This window comes from Vidua chalybeata, chromosome 12 (assembly GCF_026979565.1).
Source record: "Vidua chalybeata isolate OUT-0048 chromosome 12, bVidCha1 merged haplotype, whole genome shotgun sequence".
NCBI lineage: Eukaryota > Metazoa > Chordata > Aves > Passeriformes > Viduidae > Vidua > Vidua chalybeata.
The window spans coordinates 3,289,338-3,316,176 of NC_071541.1; the positions used below are offsets into that span (position 1 = coordinate 3,289,338).

General features: G+C 43.7%; 1 protein-coding gene across 3 annotated transcripts in view; it reads left to right on the plus strand.

Annotated features, from left to right (window-relative positions):
* The window catches only part of CNTN3 (contactin 3), a 100,165-nt gene extending 81,277 nt beyond the window's left edge, over positions 1–18,888 (plus strand). For 2 of the 3 annotated variants that reach the window (XM_053953910.1, XM_053953909.1), the window contains 12 exons: positions 1,343–1,470; positions 2,813–2,988; positions 5,623–5,740; positions 6,863–7,021; positions 7,106–7,255; positions 8,030–8,100; positions 8,984–9,218; positions 9,744–9,859; positions 10,495–10,681; positions 14,456–14,568; positions 16,197–16,365; positions 16,911–18,888. In XM_053953910.1, coding sequence (XP_053809885.1) covers positions 1,343–1,470; positions 2,813–2,988; positions 5,623–5,740; positions 6,863–7,021; positions 7,106–7,255; positions 8,030–8,100; positions 8,984–9,218; positions 9,744–9,859; positions 10,495–10,681; positions 14,456–14,568; positions 16,197–16,365; positions 16,911–17,014 — 1,726 coding nt within the window. In that variant the 3' untranslated portion in view covers positions 17,015–18,888. The remainder of the gene's footprint in view (positions 1–1,342; positions 1,471–2,812; positions 2,989–5,622; positions 5,741–6,862; positions 7,022–7,105; positions 7,256–8,029; positions 8,101–8,983; positions 9,219–9,743; positions 9,860–10,494; positions 10,682–14,455; positions 14,569–16,196; positions 16,366–16,910) is intronic. The other variant, XM_053953911.1, reaches the window with a different exon arrangement.
* Positions 18,889–26,839: the final 7,951 nt, after the last annotated feature.

Genomic DNA, 26,839 nt, shown 5'->3' on the forward strand with positions numbered 1-26,839 from the left:
CATCCAAGATTCCAACACTCTGGTCCTTGTCACCTGGGAGAAGAGACTGAGCCACCCCTCACTGCAGCCTTGTGGAGGGTTGATCCCATGCTGATCCCAACACAGCAGAATTTAGCCAGAGAACTCAGCTGGGACGAGTGCTGGGGATCTACTGACATTGTTTTACCTCAGGAATAGTGGAAATTAAAAGAGCAGCAGAGGTGTGTGATGAATTCATTCCTTTTGCACTGAATAAAGCAGCAGGTGGAAGTGAGCAGGCAAAACCCTCCCATCTGAGGGAGGGAAGGTGGCAGTGTCAACTTTGGTGACACTTGCTGCCTTTTCAGCTGGCACCTGCCCTGAGAGTGAGCAAGACTCAGCTAATGCAGGCAGGGCTTTGCCTGGAGAGGGTTTGTTTGCTGCTCTGCTCATTCTGCGGCTCAGTTCCCAAATTTCCAAATCACCACCCAACCAGGGTGCTGTGCTCCAGTTTGGTGCCTCTCAGATGGGTTGATGGGATGTGAGAGAAAATCTCTGAAGCTCTTTTGACTTGGGCATATCAGTAAAATGGGTATTTTTTTTTTAAATTTGCTAATTACTGTGGACATTTATATATATATTCAGTTATTTTGATGCTGTAGGTTGTCTTAGGGTAGAAGTCCCTGCAGCTGTGGATAGAACAGATGAGAGGACAAGAAATAGGGGAAAAGGGAGTCAAATCAGCCTTACCTGTGCATTAGCAATGCTGCTGTCTGGGATGTCACCTCAGCTGTGGGGACATTCCTGCTCCTCTGTCCCTCTATGGGTTTTCTTCTCTCCACATCTTCTATAAGCACCTTCCTGCTTTTCCATGCTCTCACTGTGGGAGGTTGTGTGGGGCGAAGGGAATTTTCTGTTCTGAAAGTCCTTCCACAAAGGAGGTTCATGAACAGCCCCATGGAGTTGTCATGGTAATCACAGTTATTTCAAAGTTGCTGTGCAAGATTGCTTGAGGTAAACAACAAAAGATCTGGAAATTATTCCAGTTTCAACTGGTGCAGCTAAAAAAGATGGAGCTCATGTGGGATTTCTCTCTTTCACACCCGTACATGTGCCCACATCTCTCAAAAAATTTGTTCTACTGTTGTCCAAAGTGGTATGTTCAACGTAATAGACAGGGTTGGGTTCAAATTTGTTGTGCATTATCAGTGGATGGCCACAACATTTTCAAACCCCAGCTTGGTAATTGTCCTGCTTTCAGCTGGCACAGAGCTCGTTTTCATCTTAATTGTTGACAGAGTTTAATGTCAGAGATAACAGTAAAGCATGAGAACATTTTGTCTGCAAATGCTGCGACGTTCAAAATCTCCCCGTAATTTTTCAGGATCAGCCTGTTAAAGGATGGAGGACTGAGGATAGCCAACGTCACCAAGGGGGATGCTGGCAGCTACACCTGCCTGGCCACAAACCAGTTTGGAACAGCCAGGGGCTCCACCAGCTTGATAGTTACAGGTGGGTGAGCTGGGACACCGGGGCTGGAACTGGAATTGCAGCCTCAGGAGCCTGCAGTGGCGTGGTAGAATGTAAAGAGTGTGAGAAGTTATTTATTTAATGTATAAAGATAAAAGGATAGCTGTTACAGCTCTTTCATTAGTGTAAAAGACACTGAGGGATTTTTCTGTCTTTGACAAAGATATTTCTCAGATGTGAGGGAGTTCTGAGCACTTGCCTCCCTCCTCTCACTTCTCTAAACACTAAATAGTGCAATTATGCTTTTAAGTTCGTGGGGGTTTTTAATTTGTTATAAAGAAACACGTCAATCAAAAAAAAAATCTTTGAGGTAATTTTATATTCCAGTCGAAAATCTGTTTTGCCCAAAAGAGGTTTAAGTGCTGTTTGCTTATGGTAAAAGATGTGGTGGAAACTCCAGCTGCAGGGGAGCATTCAGGGACTCCACAGGCAGTAGAACACAGTCTTTGAAAAGCAAATTTTATACAGAATTGTTGTTCAGAGGGATCCTTCCTCCAAGTAATCCATTCCTGGCTGCTGGTTGAGATACTGGATGAAAAGAGCCAAGAGTTTGTGAAGTTTATCTGAAGAATGTCTACTCTCATAGTGTTCTTTTTCAAAGATTTTAATGACTAAAAGATTTCCCAAACTCGGAATTATCTAATATCCCACTGCATTACATATCCTATATATCTCATAGGTCCAAACAGAATTATTTTGTTCAGTGAATTAACAGCTTCATGTTTTCAGCCTGTGCCCCTAAATGATTCATATCCCTTTATATACAAATAATAAAATTATATACAGAGAATTCCTGGAATTAAATTTTATTGTTACAGTATTTACAGTAGGTGAAATTTTTCTCCGTTAATGCGATTCCGGAATAACAAACAGCTGTTCTTCACGACACTGTTTATGTTCTGTGTGATGTGTGGACCCAAATAGGCAGAGTGCTCCTCCTTAAGTGGATTTCCTGCAGTTTCTGGGGTTTATTAGGTTTATTAGGTTTATTCCCTTACTGCCACCTCTTCACCTGCCCAGTGGCTGCTGCTGCTTCAAAACCCAGTGGGGCTGCTGAGAGGAGAGGAGAGGAGAGGAGAGGCAATTCCTGCCCGTGGATTCAGCTTGGTGCAGTGGATTGGCTCAAATTCACCTTTGCAGTGCCCAGCAGCTCCTGCTGGGAGATGCCAGGACACAAAGCTCCAGGCAGCATTCCCAGTCCAGCTGCACCTTCGGAAGTGGCTGTCACTGATCCCACCCGAGGAACGTGGGGGGATTATCAGCGGCAGGCAAAGCTCAGCAGTGCAGAGAAATCCAATAACCAATGTGTGTGTGCTCCCTGCAGAGCCAACCAGGATCACCTTGGCACCTTCCAACATGGATGTCACCGTGGGGGAGAGCGTGGTGCTGCCCTGCCAGGTGCAGCACGATCCCCTGCTGGACATCAGCTTCACCTGGTACTTCAACGGGACCCTCACGGACTTCCAGAGGGACGCCTCGCACTTCGAGAAGGTTGGAGGGGTGAGCTGAAAACCTCTCTTCTCTCTTCTCTTCTCTTCTCTTCTCTTCTCTTCTCTTCTCTTCTCTTCTCTTCTCTTCTCTTCTCTTCTCTTCTCTCTCTTCTCTTCTCTTCTCTTCTCTTCTCTCTCTTCTCTTCTCTTCTCTTCTCTTCTCTTCTCTTCTCTTCTCTTCTCTTCTCTTCTCTTCTCTTCTCTTCTCTTCTCTTCTCTTCTCTTCTCTTCTCTTCTCTTCTCTTCTCTTCTCTTCTCTTCTCTTCTCTTCTCTTCTCTTCTCTTTCTCTTCTCTTCTCTTCTCTTCTCTTCTCTTCTCTTCTCTTCTCTTCTCTTCTCTCCTCTCCTCTCCTCTCCTCTCCTCTCCTCTCCTCTCCTCTCCTCTCCTCTCCTCTCCTCTCCTCTCCTCTCCTCTCCTCTCCTCTCCTCTCCTCTCCTCTCCTCTCCTCTCCTCTCCTCTCCTCTCCTCTCCTCTCCTCTCCTCTCCTCTCCTCTCCTCTCCTCTCCTCTCCTTCCCCAAAAAAGTCCAAAGGAATTGGCTTTTCCTTCATGAAGAAACTGAGTCCCATCTGCTTTACTGCAACACAGGGGAGCTTCCTGCTCCTCCCCCAGTCCCTTGAGACTCTTCCCAAACCCCCACAAATAACTGAGATGCAGAGTTAACATTTTGCTGAGGTTTATTTCAAGTCAAGCTGTTCTATTTGAAGCCCCCCTCCCCTTTGGTGAGATATCTCAAATTGAGTTAGCTGAAATTTGTGTAGGACGTGATTGCATTCTCTGCTGATGTTGGGCATTCCCTGAATATCCACTTCCAATCAAGGAGATGGATTTTAGATTGCTTTTGACTCAACTTTTAATTTATTGTAAGCAATCAGCACTGAATTGTCCTGCAAACAACTTCCATCTGTGCTTTCACAGAAGACCAGGCACAGGCAGAATTGGCTTCAGCTTGTGTTGAATAAAGAATTGACTCATTGTAATGCTGAAACAAAGAAAAATAATCAAATGTTTTGAAAGGTTCATGTTTTTTCAAAGACTAAAATAAACTTCAGGGTCATGTCTCTGCCTTTCCCACAAACTACTGTTTGCCCATGAATTAGTGGCCAAAATAGCTGAAAATGCCCACAAATTAGGGTTCTGTCCATGAAGAAAATGCTGCTTGTCCAGAAAAATTATAATTTAAAAATTAAAATCTGACTGAGGCATTTTTCACCTGGAAAATTCGACTGGAACTGAGTTAAGGCAGTAATTGAGCTGACACAAAGAGATTTTTTTTAAAGGGACACTGTTTAGCAAAGGTTTAATATCAAGTTTTCTGTTCAGTGGTGTAGAAAACAAACATTGCACAAGGAGCCCTAATGTGATAGGAAGTTACAGTTTCATTCAGGTTTTATTTCTTTTCCCATGATCCAGGAAATAACCACATGCTGTGATCTGAGAGAGAACAATGGGAAAAAAAGACTAAAGATTAAATACTCAGTGAATAGCAGAGAACAGAGCCGGGGCTTGTAAAATGGGAAATTTAGCCTAGAATGTGCAGCCTTTAAATGAAGGTGCTCACAATAACCTGGAGGATGGACTGAATTCAACTTTGTCTTTTACACACTTGAACTCCTTAAGAATCTGTCATGACTTGACTTACAAGTTCCAGATAAAAACTCCATGAATTCTGTCTAGAAATCAAATTGGTAATGGCCACAGAAAACACATTTTTCTCTCTTTAGGGCTTTGACACAAATGGTCACAGGGCACTGAGGTTACTGGGGGTTCCAGGCAGGAGCTGCCTTCCCAGTATGAGCTCCTCATGTTGGAGCTCATTTCTCCCAAAAAAGGGACATCACCTCCTGATTTTTGGGAAAATGCTCCCAGACAACAAGCATGGAGCTGCTGATGGGCAGGAACGTGCTGTCCTGTGTCAGGGTCAGCTGGCAAGACCCCAACAGTGTGAAAGTCCTTTTTCCCTAGCCCGGCACCCAAAGGAAAGGTCTGCAAGGCGTGAAGCTGAGTTTTCAAGGTTCTTTATTTCTTCTTATCTAAAATACTTTCTCTCTGACCTGCTGAGGTCCACCTAGTACAGAAGGCATGGCAGTCTGCCCCGAGCCCCGGGCGTCTCCCACATTATAAACTCAGAATTACCTGTACCATGTTTACAGTTCTCATACCAATACCTAAAATCTGTGTTGGACAGTGTGTCCCTGTCCTAGACCAATAGAAAAGTGTCACCATCACATGGAGGACAAGAAGAAGGAAGAAAAGGCTAGGGCACACCCAGATTCCTCCATATTGTATCCCTGAATTACATTCTAAAAAACCCCAGAATTTTACTTTTTCACCCTGTGTCAATTCCCTTATTACACTACTCGATCCCTTTTGGCTTGGAATTCCTCATATAAGGTTGGGAGCCTCTCCCATGGGCTAAAATGGAAGCCACAGGTGTTTTTGACTTTGTGCCAAGGTCCCTGAGCCCCTTGCCAGGGTCCCGAGACAGCCAGGGCAGCCAGAGGGATGTTCTGGACTCTGACAGTCCTGCAGTGCAGCTTTTGAGCAACCTCACGTTTTTGGTGGATTTCTTTTCCCTTTCTGAAGAAAATACTAAACTGCAAGGGAGGAGTGTTTGCACTAACGAATGTTCTGTGTTCCCCAGAGTGCATCAGGGGATTTAATGATCAGGAACATCCAGCTGAAGCACAGTGGGAAGTACGTGTGCATGGTGAAGACAGAGGTGGACAGTGTGGCCTCTGCTGCCGACCTCATCGTGCGAGGTACATTCCACCCCAGCCCCAGGATCGTGTTTTCCACCTTTTCTTAAATTACAGGCTGTAGAAATAACTGATGGAGGAGGTTACAGAACCAATGCATGGTGTGAATGGGGTGATGAATAGCTGTGAGGTCATTCTGACCTGCATCTAGGGAGAATTACAGCTCACGTTTTGGGTGAAGCCTGATTTTTTTCCCAGAGAAACGAGGAGCTGGAGGTTGTAATAGTGACTTCACATCTTTTTTCACTGCCAGTCCTTCAGGTGACTGCCAAGAGGGAACTCACTGGCAGCTCTGAGGCAGCTGGGGTCCATCCTGCTGCCTCTGCAGACTGAACTGCTGGGGACTCCAGAATCCTTCCTGTGAAATGGGCAATTCTGCCAGAGCCCAGGAGAGGCTTTGTCCTAGGCTTTAAAGCCTATAATGCAGGATTATTCCTTTTCATTCCGAGCTGGAATGCTCACAGTTGAGCCAGAACTGTGGCTTTCTTTGCTGGTGTTACAGCTACATTTTTTGCAAGGTAAAAACTTTGAACTAGAAAAGCACCTTATGTGATCAGCATTCACTCAATATATTTTAAAATATTTCAGATATTTTCTCATTGTTAATGCAGTGTTACTCATTTCAACCCCCTTTGCTGATGCAGGTGAGACAAAACCCAGCATTTTGGCCAGGAAATGCCCAGAATGAGGATTTTCCAGAAGGCAGCAGGAAGTTTGTCTGACTGAATTGCTGCTTGGGGTGCTGGTCAGATGTGCTGAAAAATTATTCCAGTGCCTTGTACAGTAAAGAAGTTGTAGGTAAAAAACTTCCAGACTACAGAGATGTGTCTGTAGATTAAAGAGGACATTTAGGACTAAAGGAAAAGACATTGGAAAGACAGAGAGATGTGCTGAACAAAGGTTCTTGTTAAAAAAAGCAAAACATCTGTTCTGCCACTGAGAGTATTTCAGCTTGAAATTATCAGAGTTAAGCTTAGTGAACGTAAAACCATAATTACGAGTGTCCTGATTTAGGTCTGAATTGTTTTCCTCCTCCCTGAGGAAGAAAAAAAACGGGAATCCATCCTGCTGGAAGTGATTCCCAGGGCTCCACCAAACTCTGCCTGGTTTCCCATCCCATTCCAGGCTCTCCTGGGCCCCCTGTGCACGTGAAGGTGGACGAGATCACGGACACCACTGCCCAGATCTCCTGGCAGGAGGGCACGGACAACCACAGCCCCGTGACCACCTACACCATCCAGGCCAGGACTCCCTTCTCCGTGGGCTGGCAGCGAGCCACCACAGGTGAGCACAATTCCCAGCCCAGGCTCCGTGGGAATGGCTCTGGCACCCTGTTCCTGAGCTCCCTTTTCCCTTTCTCTTCCCCAGTTCCGGATGTGATCGACGGGAAAACCTTCACAAGCACAGTAGTGGATTTAAATCCTTGGGTTGAATATGAATTTCGTGTAGTTGCCAGTAACAAAATAGGAGGTGGAGAGCCTAGTTTGCCCTCAGAAAAAGTAAGAACTGAAGAGGCAGGTTAGTGGGTCCTTCTATTTGTTTTTAATTCAAGAATCTTGAATGTTAACAGAGAAAATGAGTGTTCATATCTTTGGCTCTTTGCAAACAAGCTTGGAATTGCCATTGGATATAAAAGCCTGAAGCAAGTTTGTTCATATGTTTCCATTTAGCTGTGGGACAGTTTGTGTTGCATTACTGAACACCACAGAAGCATAACAGCTAAATCCATTTAAATCCATTTACTGTGGCAAAATCTGCCAGTTCAGGCAGTGCTGCAGAGTCTGAAGGTATTAATGGATGGAAAGAGGTTAATTTTGACAGGGATTTTTCATTCCTGGTGTTTGATCAGTGAAACCTTTCCATGTAACAAGCATGTGGCCCAGAAGAACCCATCAATTATAACCCCAGTTCACTTGGAATGAGGCTGTTTCCCAATTTATCTGCATAACATCCCTGGAAGTGTTCAAGGATGTGGAATTCAGAGCAACATGGTCCACTGGAAGGTGTCCTTCCAGTGAACAAGATGATCTTTGGGGTCTCTTCTGACCCAGGCCATTCTCTGAGTTAACTCTAGAAGAATGAAGCTTGTCTCCAGTTTTTGGAAGTTCCTAAACACAGCAGCAGTGGTGTAATCTGTGAGCTGCTGGGGCTCTCCAGTACTTCCCACCCCAAAACCATTCCCCCCGATTGCAAAAGGAGTATGAGTATGGGTTAAACTCAGAGCATGAGGGTGATGTGGCGTGTTCTCCTGTCTTTACTCTGTGCTGACATCTCTGCATTTCCTTTCCACAGTTCCCGAAATTCCCCCGTCTGAGGTCAGCGGGGGAGGAGGCAGCAGATCTGAGCTGGTCATAACGTGGGATGTAAGTTTGCTGGGGAGAAGTTCTCTTCACAGAACTGCTTTTCTTTTCTTTCTGCTCTCTCTGAGTTTCCCTGGCTGCAGCAGCTTCTCCTCTGGGATGTGCACGTGCTCAGAACTGCTTTTCTTTTCTTTCTGCTCTCTCTGAGTTTCCCTGGCTGCAGCAGCTTCTCCTCTGGGATGGGCCCTGTGTGATTTGGCCTTCGTTCTTGCTGTGTCTCTGGGCTGGATGGAAATCCCCAGGGAATTCAGTTTGGCTGGGATTGCTTCTGTTCTCAAACAAATGTTGATGCTAAAAAGGAGGCAGGAGGGCAGGGCAAGAGGGCTAAGCCAAAGAGTTGGGCTTTGCAGTGCAGATTTGCAGTTCTTGCTTTCCCACCATTAAATCTGGATGCACATGCTAACTCTTTTCCATTTATGTTATGTATCCCTTTTTTAATTATTTAAAGAACTGTTAATATTCTGTTCCTAGCATTGACTACTCTGTGTGGTTATCTAATCATAGTGACATCAGAAGAAAGTTTCATCCACTCTATGAAGGTGGTATTGGATTCTCTAACAGCTGACCAAGCAATTATTCATTTTTTATGAACTGTGGCTTGATGAAAGAAAAGCTGTATTTACTGAAGAGCATCTTGCAGCAGAATACTTAGTGAAAACCAGAGATTATACCTGAAAGTTGTTCTGTTCTTGAAATGCAAGCCTTAAAACAGGTTGTAAGGGAGCACATTTTGCTGCTCTGTAGCAGAGGTAATTGGCTGAGGGTTTGATGCCGAGTGCAGTGCCAGCACCTGCATCATGTCATCACGCCCCTGATGACATGCCATGACATTTCTTCCTGCCCAGCCTCCCCCGTGGCCTCACAGGTCCGTGTTGTTCTGTCCCAGCCCGTCCCTGAGGAGCTGCAGAACGGGGAGGGATTCGGGTACGTGGTGGCCTTCCGCCCCTCGGGCACCACGACGTGGATCCAGACCGTGGTGACCTCTCCTGACACGCCCAGATACGTCTTCAGGAACGAGAGCATCCTGCCCTTCTCACCCTACGAGGTCAAAGTCGGGGTCTACAACAACAAGGGAGAGGGGCCCTTCAGCGCCGTGGCCACCGTGTTCTCAGCCGAGGAAGGTACAGCCTTGGGCTGCCCCAGAGTTAAAGGAATAAAGTAGGGATTTATTAAAAGGCCTTCAAAGGATGCACCTTGGGCAGTGCAAGAGCCCAGCCAGGGCTACACCCCAGATGGACCCTGAGTCAGGAGTTTTGACAATTTTATATGTTCTGGTCCATTTCCACATTGGGGTTCATTGCCCAATTCCAGCTCAGGTGATGCAGTCCCACCCTCCCAGGTTGCTCTCCTCCATTCCCTGCTGTTTGCACTCTTTGGGCTGAAGCTGCAGCGCTGTCCTTGGTTCTGGGGCTGGAAAAGGATTGTTCTGTGTGCCTGAGCTGTGAGGAGAGCTGCTGACACTTTATCTGGAGTTCAGAGTCACACCAGTGCAGTGCAGAACCTGGGAAATATGAAAACTAAAACTGAAGGCATGAGTTCCAGCAGGGAACCCAGCAGAGGCTCGGGGAAGGGAGGTGGGTTGGGATGAGGGCAGGTTTCAGGTTTATTCCCACTGTCACCTCTCCCGTGTTGATTTCCCGACGCAGAGCCCAGCACGGCCCCCTCGGGAGTGTCTGCCACCAGCCTGTCCTCCTCGGCCATCCAGGTGTCCTGGACAGCCATCCCCTGGAAGATGAGCAATGGAAGGCTGCTGGGATATGAAGTGAGTCTGTGGACATAAAAATATTTCAATGGATCAACCCTATTTATTAAATAAAATCCACTCCTCTTTGTAAAGGGCCTTGGGCCAGAAGGGTCGTGCAGGCTGCAGCACAACCACACAGATTCACCCCAGATCTTTCTCTTCCTGCCCCATCTACAGCCAGGAGAAGGATAATTTTTTCTATCTTTGTTAAAAAAAACCCACAGAATGAAGTTGTGTTTTGCTTCTTCTGCTGATAGATAGTCACGTGTCTGACAGAACTGCAAGCTAACATTTTTTCAGAATTGCATTTGCTTTCGAAGAAACTTCTTTATAAGATACATTTTTCTGAGCTTGTTTCCTTCTTAATGAAGTAATGGTTTTCCTCTTGTCATTCTTTAGTTCAAGCAAGATCTAATATTTCAATTGTCTTTTTCCTGCAGTCACACTGAAAAGAGCAGCAAGCGTGAGAAGCAGATGGATAAGAGTATTTTTTTTTTTTTTGCACAGTAAACATCTTTCTGAAACTTTAATGTATTTCTACCTTTTTCAGCTGAAGTGGGAAAAAAAAAATGCACTTAAAAAGTCGAGTACAACGCTGTGGGTGAACAGCCCCTTCCATGCAAGATTTAAATGGTTTGGTTTTTATCTCCTAGGTTAGGTACTGGAATAAAGGCCAAAAAGAAGAATCTTCAAACAGAGTAAAAGCAGCAGGGAATGAAACATCAATAAAAATTACGGGGTTGAGGAGCAACTTGGCTTATTACACAGCTGTGCGTGCCTACAACAGCGCTGGAGCAGGGCCCTTCAGTGCCACTGTCAATGCCACCACCAAAAAGCCACGTGAGTACCTCACTTGGGAGCGGGCAGAGGCATAAGTGGTGTGGCAGCACTGTCTAGGTTTGGAAAGACAGGTGTCTGCTGAGGAAGGCAGGAGCCTCCCCTGAAAAAAAAAAAAAAAAAAAATTGTAGACGCCCTCCCTCCGAATTGTTATAGATTTGAAATTAAGGCAGGGCTCTCAGGCAAAAATATGGGAGCAGGAATAACAGTTCTTTATTAGGGAAGAAAATAAAAAGATAAAATAAACAATGCAGTGAACTAAAACAACACTGACAGAGCCAGAACACAACCTGACACTCTGTTGGACAGGGTGCTGGCAGCAGTCCAACTGGGAATTATGGCTGCAGCCCTCCTGGAGTGTCAGGTGTGGTTCTGCTGGAGCAGGGATCCTGTAGAAAAGGCTGTAGCCTTCCTGCAGTGGAAGAGGCAGCTGTTCCCCTGGGAAATCCAGTGCAGGAAAAGCCGTGCTGGTGTTCCAGAAACTCAGGATTATATCCAGGTAGGAATGCTTGGCTCCTCCCTCTGGGTGGAGCATCTCCCAGTGGGATGTTCCAGTTCTTATCAGTCATGCAGTGACATTCAATAGCCCATTATCAGCAGATGTCTCCCCTGAGAGAGGATTGGCTGTGGAAGAGATAAGGAAAGCTGCCCAGTTAACACAAGACAGCTGCCATACAGATGGCAAATGGAACACATCTTGCCTTTCAATCTGGGACAAGCACTTAGAGGGGAAAAAAAAGCAGTGGAATTCCTGGGAATCACAGTCTGAGTGACCTAAATTTCCACGTAGTCACGTGAGCCAAGCACAGAGCTTCCACTTTCTCCTTCAGCAGGGTGGTAAAACCCAACCATGCCAGGGGAGCCCAAGGAAGATCTGTAATTTCTGCACTGAACCTTTGTTATGCTGCTAATGACTGGAAGAAATTGAGAAGAAAAATGTCCGTTATTCAGAAGGAAAAAAAAAAAGAGACTTGTTGAATTTTTCAGCGCTCTATAACATATTTATAAGTTCTCTAGGGCATGGGTTTTGAAATGCAATGAACCTCATGGAGTTCATGCAAAGCAATCCTTCATGTCCACTGTTTCCCCTTGAACAAATTGCACAAGAGGCCACTCTGCTGCTGCTAAGGCAAAATTAAGCTGGAGAACAGATTGTCAAAGACTGCACTAATTTTTCTACAAGTGGAAATATTTTTAGTTTGCTCCTCCGTGGTAATACAGCTCAGAATCAGGGTCATCAGTCTCGAAGTGTTTCTGTCAGAGGCACAAGAGCATACAATTAAATCTGTCTGAAGGGTCAAATTCCCTGCAATAATCATTAACATCCCCCGAGCAGACAGAGTTGTAGCATTAATATTATGAAATAAGCTAGTTTATCAGAAATTATTCTATGCAGAAATGAGTGTCAGTCTGTCACTGAGGACTAAACCAACTCAGATTTGCCAGAGTTTAAATATATTATATGCACAATTACCATGAACTGGCTGATCTGAAGTGACTCACTGCCTGCAGCCTGGACAGGACATGGGAAAAGGAATTTTTTTCTAATTAATCATCTTTATGGCTGCTCACTAGAGGTGGTGCCAGGCTGGTCAGCTCAGGGATTTTCAGTCCATTTTTAGTGTGCCCCCTGCTTTTGGGGTGTGTGACTGGGAACTGGACAAGCCCCTGATCCCACTGGTGTGAGCAGGATCTGGATCAGGCCCTTGGGTAAGATGCTGCTGTTTGGAATCATTAAAAAGGAAAATTAATTGCATTATGGCCATGAGTCTTTCTGGTGAGTAAAGAGAGCAAAATCATGTAATGTCAGTCTGAAGATTTTGATAAATTAGTTGAATTGCTGAGAGAAATAATTCTCCATGCTACTGCAGTAAAAAAAACCCTGATTTTTCATTCAAATATGTAATTTTTAATCAATCCCAGTTTGTGATTTAATTTGAATATTTGTGATTGGTGTGGTTTTCACTGTGAAGGGTTTGCATTCCCCCACAGGACCTGCCAGGTACATCTGAGAAACTCTTTCCTATATTAAATACAAATAGTTCAGTTCTACTGGCAGTGGATTTCAAAATTGAAAGTGAGCCTTTGACAATTAAAATACCTTTGCTTTGAAATTTGAAATATGCATGTTTACAGCCCAGAATAACAAGTGGAGGTTTAAATACTGCTGTGTAAAATGCCAAATTAGTGGGGAAGACTTGCCTAAGTTATGACAATTCTTTCATATTTCGACAGTCTTAAAATAAAACCCAGTGTTCTGTCCATCAGCTCTTAATTCTGAGAAATGCTCCTGCCTGAGAGCAGCTTCCAGCTCCTGAGCAGCTCAGAAATCCCTGCAGCTCCTTGGACGTGTCCTGACGTGACTTGATGGATCAGGACCTGCCACAAATGAAGTTCTGAACACCAATGATTGCTGGAGATTTTGGTGTCTGCAGCAAATGGAGCTTCTGAATCCCATAGACAGAGGCTTACAGTTTTTATAGATAATTACTCTTCATTTTTTTCCCACATGTCATCTTAATATTTTGTTGTGGATTTCAAGGATGACTCATTTCCTTTGAAATTCAGCTGTAATATCTCGGTGTGAAAACGATTCATACATGCTGTAACACTTCATTCTCAGGAGTGAAACAATCTCCTCTTACATTTACAAGAAGTGGTTATTATTAGAACATCAGGTTAAATCTTCCTCAGTACACAGAACAAGACAAATAGTGGGAAAAAAATAGCTGTGGGTGGTTGGTTGACTTTGAAATAATTTATTTTTAAGACTCAGAGGGTTTTTTTCTGTTTTTTGAGTATAATCAGGTGGGTTTTGATCTGACTGCTTATGGAAAGAAGGCAGGGAACTTCCTGTGCGAGAGAATTGAAAAGAGGAGGAGGAAGAAAAGAGGGAAAAACCCATAAGCACATGGATACAAGTGTTCAAAACCACTCTGAGTGCTTAAAGCTGGAACCACCAGTCTCAAAGCACAGCTCAGTCCACCTAAGCAGCAGTTGCCTCCACTAGGTGACAGCAACAGTAAATTGTTTTCCTTAACACATTTAGAAAAGATTTTAATCATTGATTTGTGTCACTGCAGGACCCATTTTCTGGGAAACCAACCTGAGATATTTGAGGAGGTTTGTACTTCCCTGAGAGCTTGGCAGCTCCAAGGTGCACAAAGGGGCAGAGCCCAAAGCATGCAGCTGCTTCACAAATAACAGGCTTGGGTTGCTAATGAACCAAAAATCCCTGCAGATTTCCGTGGCCAAAGCCCACTTTTGGCACAGGCTCACTTCAGAACCACAACTCGAGTCGGAAGAGCCAGCAGACAAAAAAAACCTGCAAATATTTTCAATAACAAACCTCTTAAACTAAATCAACATAGTGAGTAAATTTGAATATTCACCAAGACTAAATTTGTCTAAAAATCTATTGTGAAGAATTCTCTTATTCTTGGCACTGTACTAAACCTAGAAATTATCTGTTACCATCATTAGAGTTTGTTCTAATTAATCACCCATGTCCTAAGGCACATGCTTCTGTCTGGCTGTATTGAATGAAGGACCAGCAACAGATATTTCAACTTCAAAAACATCATTTACGTTCCATTCTGGCTTTTTCCTTCCTTCTGTTTTTCGAATTTAGCCTCTGAACCATAACATGCACAGAGAGGAGCCTGCACTGGAGCTGGTTTTGCATCCCAGGTGCAATGACAGCCAATTACCTGAGCTGGTGAATCGATCACCAATGCCAATTAAATTAAAGTCGTGCTTTTGTTGTGTGTTTGAAGCACCCAGCCAACCTCCAGGAAACGTGGTGTGGAATGTCACAGACTCCAGGGTTGTCCTGAGCTGGGAGGAGGTCAGAGCCATGGACAACGAGTCCGAGGTCACGGGGTACAAGGTCAGTGGGGACAGAGCTGGGAACAACCCAGAGCTGGTATTTCCTTGTCTGTCCATTTCTCGAGGTGGGGACTGAAGGCACTTGAGACAGTATTTCATGTTTGGACTCAGGTGTTTCTTATTTCTTATCTATGTTACAGCCTCACTACCGCTTTTTATTAGCAAGGCACAAAACGGCTAAACTAACTCTTGTTACAGGGTCTTTTAAAACTAAACTGTCCAATTAAGAAAGGACACCTAGATTATTTTCCCTTTTAACCCAATAACTGATCCCTCGAAGCCCACAATGCAGACTTATCTGTCTAATCACAAAACATCACTCAAACCCATGGAGAGGAAGGAAGAAGAAGGTAAAGAAGAACAACCTGGCTCCACCCTAAAACCTCCATCTTCATACTTATTTCTATATTCTAAAATCCCAAACTCTGAGTTTTCCACCCTGTGATATTACACACTTCTGACCAACTCCACACCCCTAATCCCAGTGCTGTTAATCAATTTTAAAAGCCTGTTCCACGACCTCAGGTCAAATGCAGTGTTCTCTTGTGGGCCTGTGCCTTTAAGCACAGAAAGTTTCAAATTCTCAGCATCCAGGATTCCAACACTTGTCTGTTTGCATGTTCAGAGCATGCACAATGCCACGCCTAAAACATTTCACTGGGGTCTCCTTTTTGGGGATTTTAAATGGTATTCTGACAGTGTCTCACCATTAATGTCCCCTAATCCATTTTCCTGCCCATGCTGGCATTGCCCAGCTCTTGGGATCCCACCCACCCCTGGATCTGAGAACATTTAAACACTTACAACATCTGTAACTCTTACTTTAAATGTGTAACACTTACCCAAATGGATAAAACTTTGAAAGAAACCAAAACCATTTAGCCTGATGGGTGTAGCTTCTATTGCTGGCCAGGTGTATTTACTATATTTATTATATATTATCACATATATTAAACTGATCATTTTAAACCTTTCTCCTCTTACCTGCTGTGGGCCATGTTGATATCCCTGGCAGAAACTGCCCTGTTGCACCTGCTCTAAATCTGATCAGCACACAAATGTAGAAGTGTTTTAAAATGTCATGCAAAGTGTGTGTAAAAGAACATCTGAGGATGCTCATGATAAGCTCTGTACAGCTGGATCCCACATGATATATTCCTGAAAAAAGATTTAGGCTGAAGATCTGATCACCCACCAAGTTGTATTGGCAAGAAGTACGTGTTTACAGCTTGTTCCAGTGTCCCACCACCCATTATTTCATATTACTTTAATAAAAATAATACATAATATGTATTAGCATCTGTTGTGCCATTTTAAATTAAATCTGGAATAAAAGGTGAAAAAATGTTCTAAAATTAATGAAAAATTCATTCTTTTCTTGAACGAAAAACATTCAAAAAAATGTTTTTGAACATTTCAAAATGTTCAAATCTTTGAACATTTTTGAGTCAGTGTTCAAAAGAGAACACTTGATTGATGTTCCCTTCTTCCCTTAAATACAATTCCGCCATGGAATATTAACCAAAAATCAGATCTTTGCTTCCGTCCCATCACTTCCACAAGCTGCAGCCTTGTTTGTTCGGGGCAGAGAAGGGGCAGGGCAGGTGCTGAGGGTGTGCTGTGTTGCAGGTTCTGTACAGGACCAGCAGCCAGAGCAGGGTGGAGGTGCTGACCACGGACACGACCACGGCCGAGCTGTGGCTGCAGCTCAAGGACGATTATTTCATCGAGGTCAGAGCCACCACGGAGGGGGGAGATGGCAGCAGCAGCGAGCAGATCCTCATCCCCAGACTAGCCAGTAGGTTGAACCACTTTCCTTTGTCCCGCTTGTCTTTGCCTACTTTGTTGATGGGGGGGGGAAAAACTAAAATTAATGCTTAGACGTTGTGTGGTAGTAAGGTAATAAAAAGGAAAGCAATTAAAGTCTTCGTGCCCTTATGCATGGCAAACTCCATTCTGCTGAAGTGGTAAATTGCCATGTAGATTCATGTTAAAAATGTTACTTTTTTTACTTTTTCTCCTTTTTTTTTTTTCCTTTTTTTTAAAAACTATTACCTTGAAAGTGGACGCACAGAATCATTAAGGTTGGAAAAGACCAGAAAGATCGTTGAGTCCAACCTTTGACCAAACACCACCTTGTCAGCTAAACCAGAGCACTAAAACCATTCATGATCACAGCATCTCTGTAATTTTTAAATATTCACTGTATTTTTATACATCTCTACTGCTTCTAAGAAAAAAATTACAGTAATTTTTGCTTAGCATCTAGGAAGAGTAATAATGTGGCAGAGCACATACTTATGCTTTCATTTAATCCTGAATTCATTTTTTCCTTTGTCACAGGTATGGATGCAAGAGGTTCTGGGCAATCAGTCTTGAGTATCTTCAGTGTCTCCAGCTTCTTAGCAACAATATTTTCCTTGACCCTTAATTCTGTGTTGTGCTGATATATATTTGCATTTGCTGGGGGGGAAAAAAAAAAGGTTACTAAAGTGCTTTTTTTAAAAAAAACTGCAGTGGTTAATGCATGTTTTTTTCTTCTATCCTGACGTGTTTTTAAATTCTTTATATTTCACTGTAAGTTGAAGTAACAATACCATGTAAAGTTTAGCAAATCCTTTAAAAAGGAATCTAAAATGCCTTAATACTTGAACCAAAGGAGTTTACATGTTACATACTTCAGATACAGTGTAAGAGAGAGGGGGAGGGATGGCGCTGTGAGGTTGGGGCTGTGATGGAGAATGAGAAACCCCATTTTTGCAGCACCCCTGAATTGTTCTGGGTGTGTTCTGCATTGCTAAAATAACTTTTGACATGGAAGAGATGAAATCAGGGCTGTGGCTGTTACCAGCTGGAGGGTAACACGACCACCCCGTGGCTGCTCCCAAGCAGTGCCATCACCAGGGAGCTGGGATCATTTTCCTGCTGCCCTTTGTGGGAGTTGCTCTAAATGGAAAGAAGATCCCAAAAGGAATCTCCAAAGAAATCCCATCTGGAGCAGGGCAAAGGCAGGGCCTCCACTGCTGCTCCTGAGAAATGATCTCCCAGCTGTGATTTGAGGATGTTTTTGTGCACCTCCTCAAACACCCAGCCTTCATCAGTAAATTCTGAAGTCCATCTCCCCACCTTACCTTTCCTAACCAGGTTCTTCCTCCAAAACCAAACTCTCCCACCTTGAGGGTGATTTTCGTGGCCTCCTGCCAGCGTTGCAGGAGCTGAAGTGCCCAGCTGGCAGCCCTGGTGAGCTGCAGGGGCACCTTGGCCTTAGGAAGAGGGACAGCCACCCCCTTCCTCCCTCCCTTGTGACCTGGTGCTCCCAGACCTGCAGCCCCAAATTCTCTTGCTCATTTCTCTGCCACACTGCACTGCAAACACCCTGAATTCAGACTTGCAGGCAGACCTCTCCTTCCTGCTGCTCTTGAGCCAGTTCTGAGCTGTTCCACCTGCTCTGGCTCTCAGCTGCGCCCCACTACTGTCACATGAGTCTGGGAAGTTCATGGCAATATTGGAATATTAAAAAAAAATGATACAACAACACTTCAGGCTTGCTGTTGAAGAGAAATCTATGCTTTCTTTCATGGCAGTAAATTAAAGATACGTTCAGCCTGGTCCATTTGACTTTCAGAGTTGTGGCTTCAGCCAAATCAGCCTTTTAGACACCTTTTAGGTCACAGCATCCCTGTTCAGCACATATTCACATGACATAAAGCATCTCCTCTGAAAGACTGGGTTTTTTTTAATTTCACAATACTATCACAACACACACAACTACAAAGGGAGAACCAGGATTCATAAAATTATGGTAGCACTGTAGAAAAAAAAATCCTTTATATGCATCCAGCTGGCAAATGAGCTCCAGATGAGACAAAGTGCTGCTGAGGAAAGCAGGAGCTGTATATACTGTATATAGAAAGTTATAAATGAGTTAAAAACTAGTTGCTTTTCCATGTGGCTGACCAGTGTTGTTTTCAGACACTTGCAAACAGGGGGGTGGGTGGGACATGGAAATCCAGGTGTTCCTAGTGAGTAAATAGTTATATTTCATGCAACAAAGGGTGACTCTTTCTCTTGTTTCACAAAATTCTAGTCCAGGTTCCTGTACTGCCCATTTTTCATGCGCTTATATTGTATTACTACTTGATTTCTAGTTCTATATCTCCATGAGATACGTACCCAGTACCTTGTTTCATATTGAAAAGGTTGAAATTTATCCTTGAACTTCCAGTTGTGTGTGTATCCTATGGTTATCTGTATGCATTCTTTTCTATTGCTCTAATAAAATATTTATTACATTGAGGGATAATAGAATATCTCAGAGTGTTATTGCTTGTTCCTGTACATGTTTGCACACGTTGGGGGTTTAATACATCTAAAAATGGTTGTACTCAAGCTTGTGAGCTCCTCCTCTGCCTAGGTTTGCATCAGGATGGGCAAAAATCCACCTCCATTTCCCTGGCTTCATTTCCCATCTATCCAATCAGGCTGTTTCCTCTTCCCTAAAGTGAAAAAAAAAAAAAAACCACTGTAATTATACTATATATTATAATATATATATATTATATATATATACATATATATATGTATATATATATAAACATGATAGGAGGAATATGTATTATAATATATATAATCATATATATGTTATATATAATATATATAACATATATAATTATATATTCATTTTTTATAATAATTTATTCCGTGTATCACTATTTAGCATTACGTTGCAGGTCCTGTTTGCTGCTGCAGTTGCCTGTTCCTTACACCCTGCAGCTTCCCATAAAACCTGAGGTTTTCCAGCACTAAAACCTTTTTCTTGGGAACACAGGCACAGCACAACTAACTTTATTTTAAGTTTTTAAAGTGTGGATCCTACCTGCCTTACAGGGAGCTGATCCAGACGCTGCAATAAGGGTTAATAATGATCCCAACAAATCACAAGTGTGTACTTACACACAGAGTGGAGTAATTTTTCTCGAGTAAATCAGGCTTTTCCTGTCAGATGGTTGTAGGTGGACACTCCTGCCTTGCTCTGCCTCCTCCAGTGTCCAGATTAGTCTTCCTTTAAACTGATCTCTTTCTTCCTCCTATCATGTTAATGCAGCTCAGGGTTATTTGCAGTAATAGAAGTGTCTTGGTTCTCCAGTGAGTTGATAAGAAACAAGCTGGCATTGGGAAGGGGCAGGAGGAAAAGGTGGAGAGGCAGTAAGGGATAATCCTACCTCTTGCAGGCATTTCCCGAGCAGCTCCTGTGACCATCCCAAATTAGCAACTCAGTCCTGGGGTAAAAAAAATAAAAAAAAATTAAAAAATAAAATAATGAAAAATGTGACTAGAACTGCAGGTGGTGGGGGGGAAGGTGGTTCTGCCATTCCATTGGACTTAGGCTTCCCCAAAATAACCAGCACTTTGTCACATCTAATATATGAAATCTCATAAGGAAGAATGGTAGGCTTCAGTCATAGTTTTAAAAATTGCATTCTTTTCAATTCCCCATCCAACATCAGAGCTGTATTCTAAAGCCTGAATTTCTCAGAGGTACTTGGAGTGAGAATTTTTTTTTAAACCTAACTTTTCCTTTGAACAGTTCACTGTGGGATACGTTACAAACACGCAGGATTCGCTATGAATACAAAATGAGCTAAAAACTAATATCACTTCAGGCCAAAGAAATATTGGAGATCTCTATTTTCTACTTAATTTGCCTTTCAGTGGTGGCAGGCAGATGTGGGCAGTGCCTGTCAGGTTATATCTGTTATGTCTTAATAACAGGCAATAAAGCAAGCTGTCCAGCATGAGGGAGTGCATTCATCTGGCAGCTCTGCCTGAAATAAATAACAATGGAATATTGTGAAAACAAAATGAGTTTGTAAACAAGCCCTGGCTCTCTTAGGGGAAACAACCGCCTCGATTGTTTTATGCTAATGCTGTGAACTCCTGCAAATCAATAAAAAGGGATGTGTTCAGCAGAGACAGACCTGAGTGCACCTTCTGCTGCTTTATCAGGGCTGATGGATGGAAAGAGGCACCGGGAACCCGGGAGCTGCCAGGAATGGGGGATGTGGAGCACCTTCAGCAGCTCTGGGGAGCAGCCTTGTCCTCTGGGAAAAGGGATTTCCTGGCAATTCCCCAGGTCACAGCCTGGGGCTCTGAGGAGATGGGAGCAGCCCAGGAAGGAGGACAGAATGTCTCATTTTCCAGGCTGAACTCACAGAATTCACAGAATCCCCAGGCTGGAAGAGACCTTCAAGATCATCGAGTCCAACCCAGCCCCAAAACCTCAACTGAACCCTGGCACCCAGTGCCACATCCAGGCTTTGTTAAACACACCCAGGGATGGGGACTGCACCACCTCCCCGGGCAGCCACTCCAGAACTTTATCACCCTTTCTGTAAACAACTTTTCCTGATATCCAACCTCAATTTCCCTTGGTGCAGCTGAGGCTGTGTGCTCTGGTTCTGTCAGTTCCTGGAGACAGAGCCCAGCCCCACCTGAGCACAGCCACCTTTCAGTTGAGGTGTTGGGGCTGGGTTGGACTGGATGATGTTGAAGATCTCTTCCAACCTGGTCATTCTGTGAATTCTGTGAACTCCTGCTCAGCAGCCTCAGCAAGCTCTGTTTTGCACAGCTTTTAGAGCCTTACCTTTGGCTTGGAAGTGTTTCCCGAGGTGGCTGAGGGGGGGACACCCCATTGGCACCCCTGGGGCATCCCCTCCAGGACAGTCCTGTGCCAGCTCTGCCACTCTCCCCTGCTGGCAGGTGGTGCCAGAGCAAGGGGACTGTCCCTAGGAGATGCCCTCAGAGGGCACCAGTGCACTGTGCACGAGTATTTGCCACAAATACAGCCCACTGTCACTCTCAAATAACCCTGGCACCACTTTGGGCTCCATGTTTTCCTCTTGTGCCAGTGGCTGTGAGTGCCAGTCCTCTGTCCTGCCTCTCAGGTGCACCACAGAGCTGCCCCCCAGAAGTTTGGTGTTTCAATAGAGACTCTCACCTTTCCTTTGGTTGCTCTTGCAGAGCCTGAGCTGCCAGGCTGCAGCGTCTGCAGTGCCCTCGTTGGAATTCATACCCTGCTCTTCGCTTGCTGTGGGTTTGAACTCTGTTTTCAGACTTCACAGTTTGTGCATGAGAGTGTTTTAGTATTAGAATTTCACAGGACCTTCATGTGCATCCTTCCTTTGATTTTTCCATCCTTAAGGGTCAAGAAAACATGATAAACTCAACTTGGAATTAAATTTCTTTTCTTGAACTCTTCACTGATCTTTTTGAGGTCAAAAAGTGTCTTTGAAGCTCTTTTTTGTTTATTTTTTCAAATGCCCAAATATAGGAGACATGCCTGTAACCCCCATGCAGCATTTCTGAGACTCTTTCTTCCCAATGTACCCGAGATTATTTTCTCACCCTTTAAGAGCATAATTAGTCCTGTGAGGTCTGGACCATGCCTGCTCTTTGTGCTGTGCTCTCCCTTCCTTCCCAGCCATTAATTCCCTTGGTGGGGAGAACATCAAGGCACTGGCAGAGGCTGAAAAAGGAAGAATCAAAAGCATCCCGTTAGGAGCCTGTGAAAGGATGCAACTTCAGGAGGTTCATTCATCCAGGCTGTGACAATTTAAACTCAAAACAGCTCCCAGGACAGTGGGACTGCCAAAATTATCTATCAGGAAAGAGAAACTTCTGGGGGAGTCCAGCTCCTTGCTGCTTGCTCAGCCCTGATCCTCCCAAATCCTGCACTCCTCGGGATGCAGAACTGCAGGAGGAGGGACAGGGATCTGCTCCATCATGAGCCGAGGCTGCAGGACTGGACTGCCCCAGCAGCACAGGGTGGGTTTGCATCCCCTTGGGCAAAGGTGGGACCTAAACCCAGCTGCCAAAGCACGTGGCCATTGATGAAAATGCACCATAAAAGTGATTCCTTTGCACAAAAGCTCCAGAGGGGCTCCCTGCTTCCACAGCATCCTCCTGCTCAGGGACACGGGGCCCTGGGAGCCTCCTGATCCTGCAAAGCGAGGCAGGGACTTCCAGGAACACAAACTCTGAGGCAACCCTGAAGCCTGCAGCCCCGGGGAGAACTGCAGGTGGGTTTTGTTTGCTGTGACTGTTCCCCTGAGACTGGAGCACCCAAAGGCTCTCCCTGAGCCCATTCCTTCCCAAGATGGGCAGGAGAGGTGTCCATCGGGATCGCTGTCCCTGGGGGGATCTCTCTTTCGTGCTGGAACACAAGCAGTGATCTCTTACATCAGGTAAAAGCACAAAAAAAAGAGTCAGAGAAAACAGGGGAAAGCCCTGGCTTTCCTGCCCCCGATGATACAAAGAATAAATCATTTTCCCAGCACCTGTAAAGGAGTCTGAAGAGGACGTGTGTTTAACAAGAATTTCCCTCATTAGCAATCCAAGGAGGGCCATGCTTAAGGCAGACAAATAATTTAATTTTTGTCACACTTCCTAACATTGCCACCAAACTGAGGCATTTACAGTCACCCTTGTCACAACACTAATTATCTGTTTGAATAGCAGAGCTCTCTGCTGATTGAATGAGTTCTGCAGTGAGAGCAGATCATTTCATCAGCAGCATCTGATCACCATTACTTTTTGGATATGGGATGTAAATAGACTATAATGACAAAAAATATGGCTTTGGTACCTTTTCAGCAGCTTGAGACGAGATGGGGCAGCTTCTACTGCAGCCAAAAGCATCAGTTCATGGTCTGGAAAACAATGTCTTGGGGGTTTGTGTTACCTTGGAAACGTGAAAAATAAAGCACCATTAATTACCTATTTTCAAGCAAGCAGTGTATCCAGTGCTGAGGGCCTGATCCCAGGCTAATGAATCCCTCACCCCAATTTCTGCAGCCTTGGGCTGATCAATCAGCCCTGCTGAACCAGGGCAGGGCTGGGGCAAAGCTCTGCCAAGTTTTCCTGCTGGCTGTGATTCCAGAGTGTCACCAGGAGGCTCCAGGGCACTCCCAGGGCAGTGGTTCCTCTTGCCTTCACATCCATGACCTCAGTAACATCTTCACCTGCTTGGTTTTTATAGTCAAGGCACTTTTTCTTCAAGGAGGTACCAGCAGCAGACCTGAGAAACGTCCAAAAAAACAGATATGCAAACACTATATAAACCCCACTTATTTATTTATTTATTTAGAATTTTTATTTATTTATTAAATATAACAAAAATATTATAATAGATACTATATAATATATAGTATATAAAATATTAATTATATATATAATGTATATATATCTATATATATGTGTGTATATATATATAAAAATATTTTTAATTTATTAATGTATTTATTTATATGCATTTTCTCCAGATAAAAACCATTCTGGTAGTCCTGGCCACTGGGGGTATTTATATATATATATATATATATATATATATATTTATTTATTTATTTATTTATTAAATATAACAATAATATAATTACATATATTATATAATATATAGTATATAAAATATACATTATATACATGTTTTATATATATATATATATATATATATATATATATATATATAACATGTATATTTATTTATTTATATGCATTTTCTCCATATAAAAACCATTCTGGTAGTCCTGGCCACTGGGACAAAAACATGAGTTCAGCCAGACCTTCTGCTGTCATTCTACCCAAAATGCTGCTAAAATCTTTACTGTTACATCTTCTGTATAATAACAACTTTTAAGTGGAATTAAACATTTTTATCTACAGACTGCACGTGCTCTTTTTCCTCCCTTCAGCACTGCTTTGGTGCTAGTTATGTAATTAGGAAATGTAACTCTATATGGTTACTTTGTGAAATAACTCCAGTAATAAATAACGCTGTGAAATCACTGAAACTGGAATCAGCCTCTTCTTGTAGGAGTTTGAAGTTGCCATAAAAGTTTCCTTTGGGAATGCTACACTTGCCCTGCCATCACAGCCCAAAGCAATCAGTGAAAAATTTAGGCAGTGAAAAAAGTATGGAAGGGTAAAAATAACTCCAATAATTCTGAGATCTTGCCCACAGCACAAGTCTGGGGCACAGCCACCTCCCTGGAAAAGCACCACTTTCATCTTGTATCACAATAAGCAAATGCTATTTTTATATTGGTCCCAGCTATTTTAAGCAAAAATTTGCTTTAAAAAGGACACTGAAAGACAACCTTTTCCTTTGGTGAGCATCCACTTCTAAACGAGCTGTTTACAGCAGTAATTTGGAGTTTTCTCTCTCCAGTTTCCCTCAAGACTAATGCCAGTGGCAATCTCTGTGAATGTTCTGACTCTTTCTGGAGGTTAAACTGGCTACAAGAAAGCCAGATCAAAAGGAAAGAGAAACTTTGTTTGGGAAGCACAAAAATATTTACATAACACGAGATAAGGCAGAACTCCTCATTTGTACCATGCAGACACGCTTGTAAAAAGCAGGTTAAAAATTGCCCATTTTAGTTCAGCTAAAGGGGAGGAGAAAAGGGATTTTATTGCTCGTGTAAGAGAAGAGAGACAAGGCTGGAAATCAGTTTGTGATGCAGCTAATTGAAAAGACCCAAAGTTTCCAGGGTTTCCTGCCTGGAGGAGAAGAATCTCTTGCAACTACTTTGATGCACAAGAGGAAAAGAGAATAAAGTTTCCCACCACAGACAATTGACTGGGAAATGGCAGCCAGAAACAACTGGATTGGAGCAGGCAGAGCTTGGAAAGGAAGACAAGAGCTTTGTTTCAACCTCCTCTGAGCTCCTCAGCTGCAACAACCAATTTTGGCAGCAGACTATTAATAGAACTCATGAGAGATAACACAGATTGAACTGGGTTTGGCCACTGCAGTAAAAAATTAGAGACATTTTTTCCACAAGGTATTTCTTAAGAATTCATCTCTTTCTGGCCAGCTCTGGTAAACTCAGACAAAATGGGGAGTTCAAAACATTTACTGAAATTTATTCTACCGAGTTCATCATCTCTCCTCTCTGATGTGCTGGAACCAAATCAAACCACAAACCTTTTGATATCAAACACCCACTTGTGCCTGCCCTGGGAGGAGCAGAGCTGTCCCTTCTGCACTTAATTAGCTGTCCTCTGGGAAGAAATGAGAAAGGCCATGCTTTAAATGAGACCCATTAGGGGAAGGCTTTCCTCAGAGGATGAGAGTTCTGTGATGTTTTGGAGCTATCAGAGACAGAGCCCATCTGTCCTGGGTGAGTGCTGCCAGAATTCAGGAGTGGTCCATGATGATTGTTGGGATGGAAAAGGTGACTGAGGGGTCAGAGTGCTGCCATGTGAGCGTGAACACCGTGGTGGAGCCTGAGAAAAGCCCAGCTGAGAGCCAGGCATTGCTCCCAGCACCTCCTTTTCCTCTGAGCAAGTCATTTCTGCTCGTGGAGTTCAAGAGAAGAGATTCCCTGCTTAACTGGAGTTTGTGCTAGAAAGTGTGGGACAGGGTCAGGCCCCTCCTCAAGGGCTTTTAACCAAATATCTCTTGATTTTCTTGGTGCCTCATGGATCAGAATTCTCCCTTACACCTGGGCAGCATGAACACCCAGCTGCATATTTGGGATGAGAGCCCAGATTTTAGAGACCATGATTTGATTTCTAGGCCTGGATCATCTGCTGATGGGCTCCCTTACATACAGCCACAACTTCAAGACTGAATTGCTGAAAATCAGGTTTAAATCTCATTTCTATGAGGTTTAAATTAACTCCCAATATTCCACGTGCTCTTTTCTCCAGTCCCAGCCCAGCTGAGGGGCAGCCACACCTGAGTCCTGCCATTCCCAAAGCAGCTCCTGACCCACTGCTCTTGCTGGGGCAGCACAGGGCTGGGACCAGCTCCCAAGGAGAGCAATTGCTGATGGAATTCATGATGTCTCCTGTGGCCAAAATAACCAGACAAGCTTATAAATTTAAGCAGACACTATGAGGGACAATATGCTTAAGATGTTGGATTATATGGTAGTGGCATAGAATGGGAAAAAAATTGAAATTAGAAGAGAATAAAAAGAGAATTAGAGAAACATGGAACATTTTGTCCATCTCACCTGTCAATAACGCCTCATGTGTTGCTTTAAGGATTCAAGAAAGGTTCAAGGAAGATATTTGAAGTGCCAAGAAAACATTATTTGTTGGTGAGTCCCACCTGCCCAGCAGCTGCTGTACATGGGCTTGAAGGGCATTTTTCAGTGGTGATAAGGAAAAAGGCATTTGAACAGAGAACCACAGAATCATTTAGGGTAGAAAAGCCTTTTAAGATCATCAAGTCCAACCATTAACCCAGCACTGCCAAGGTTACCACT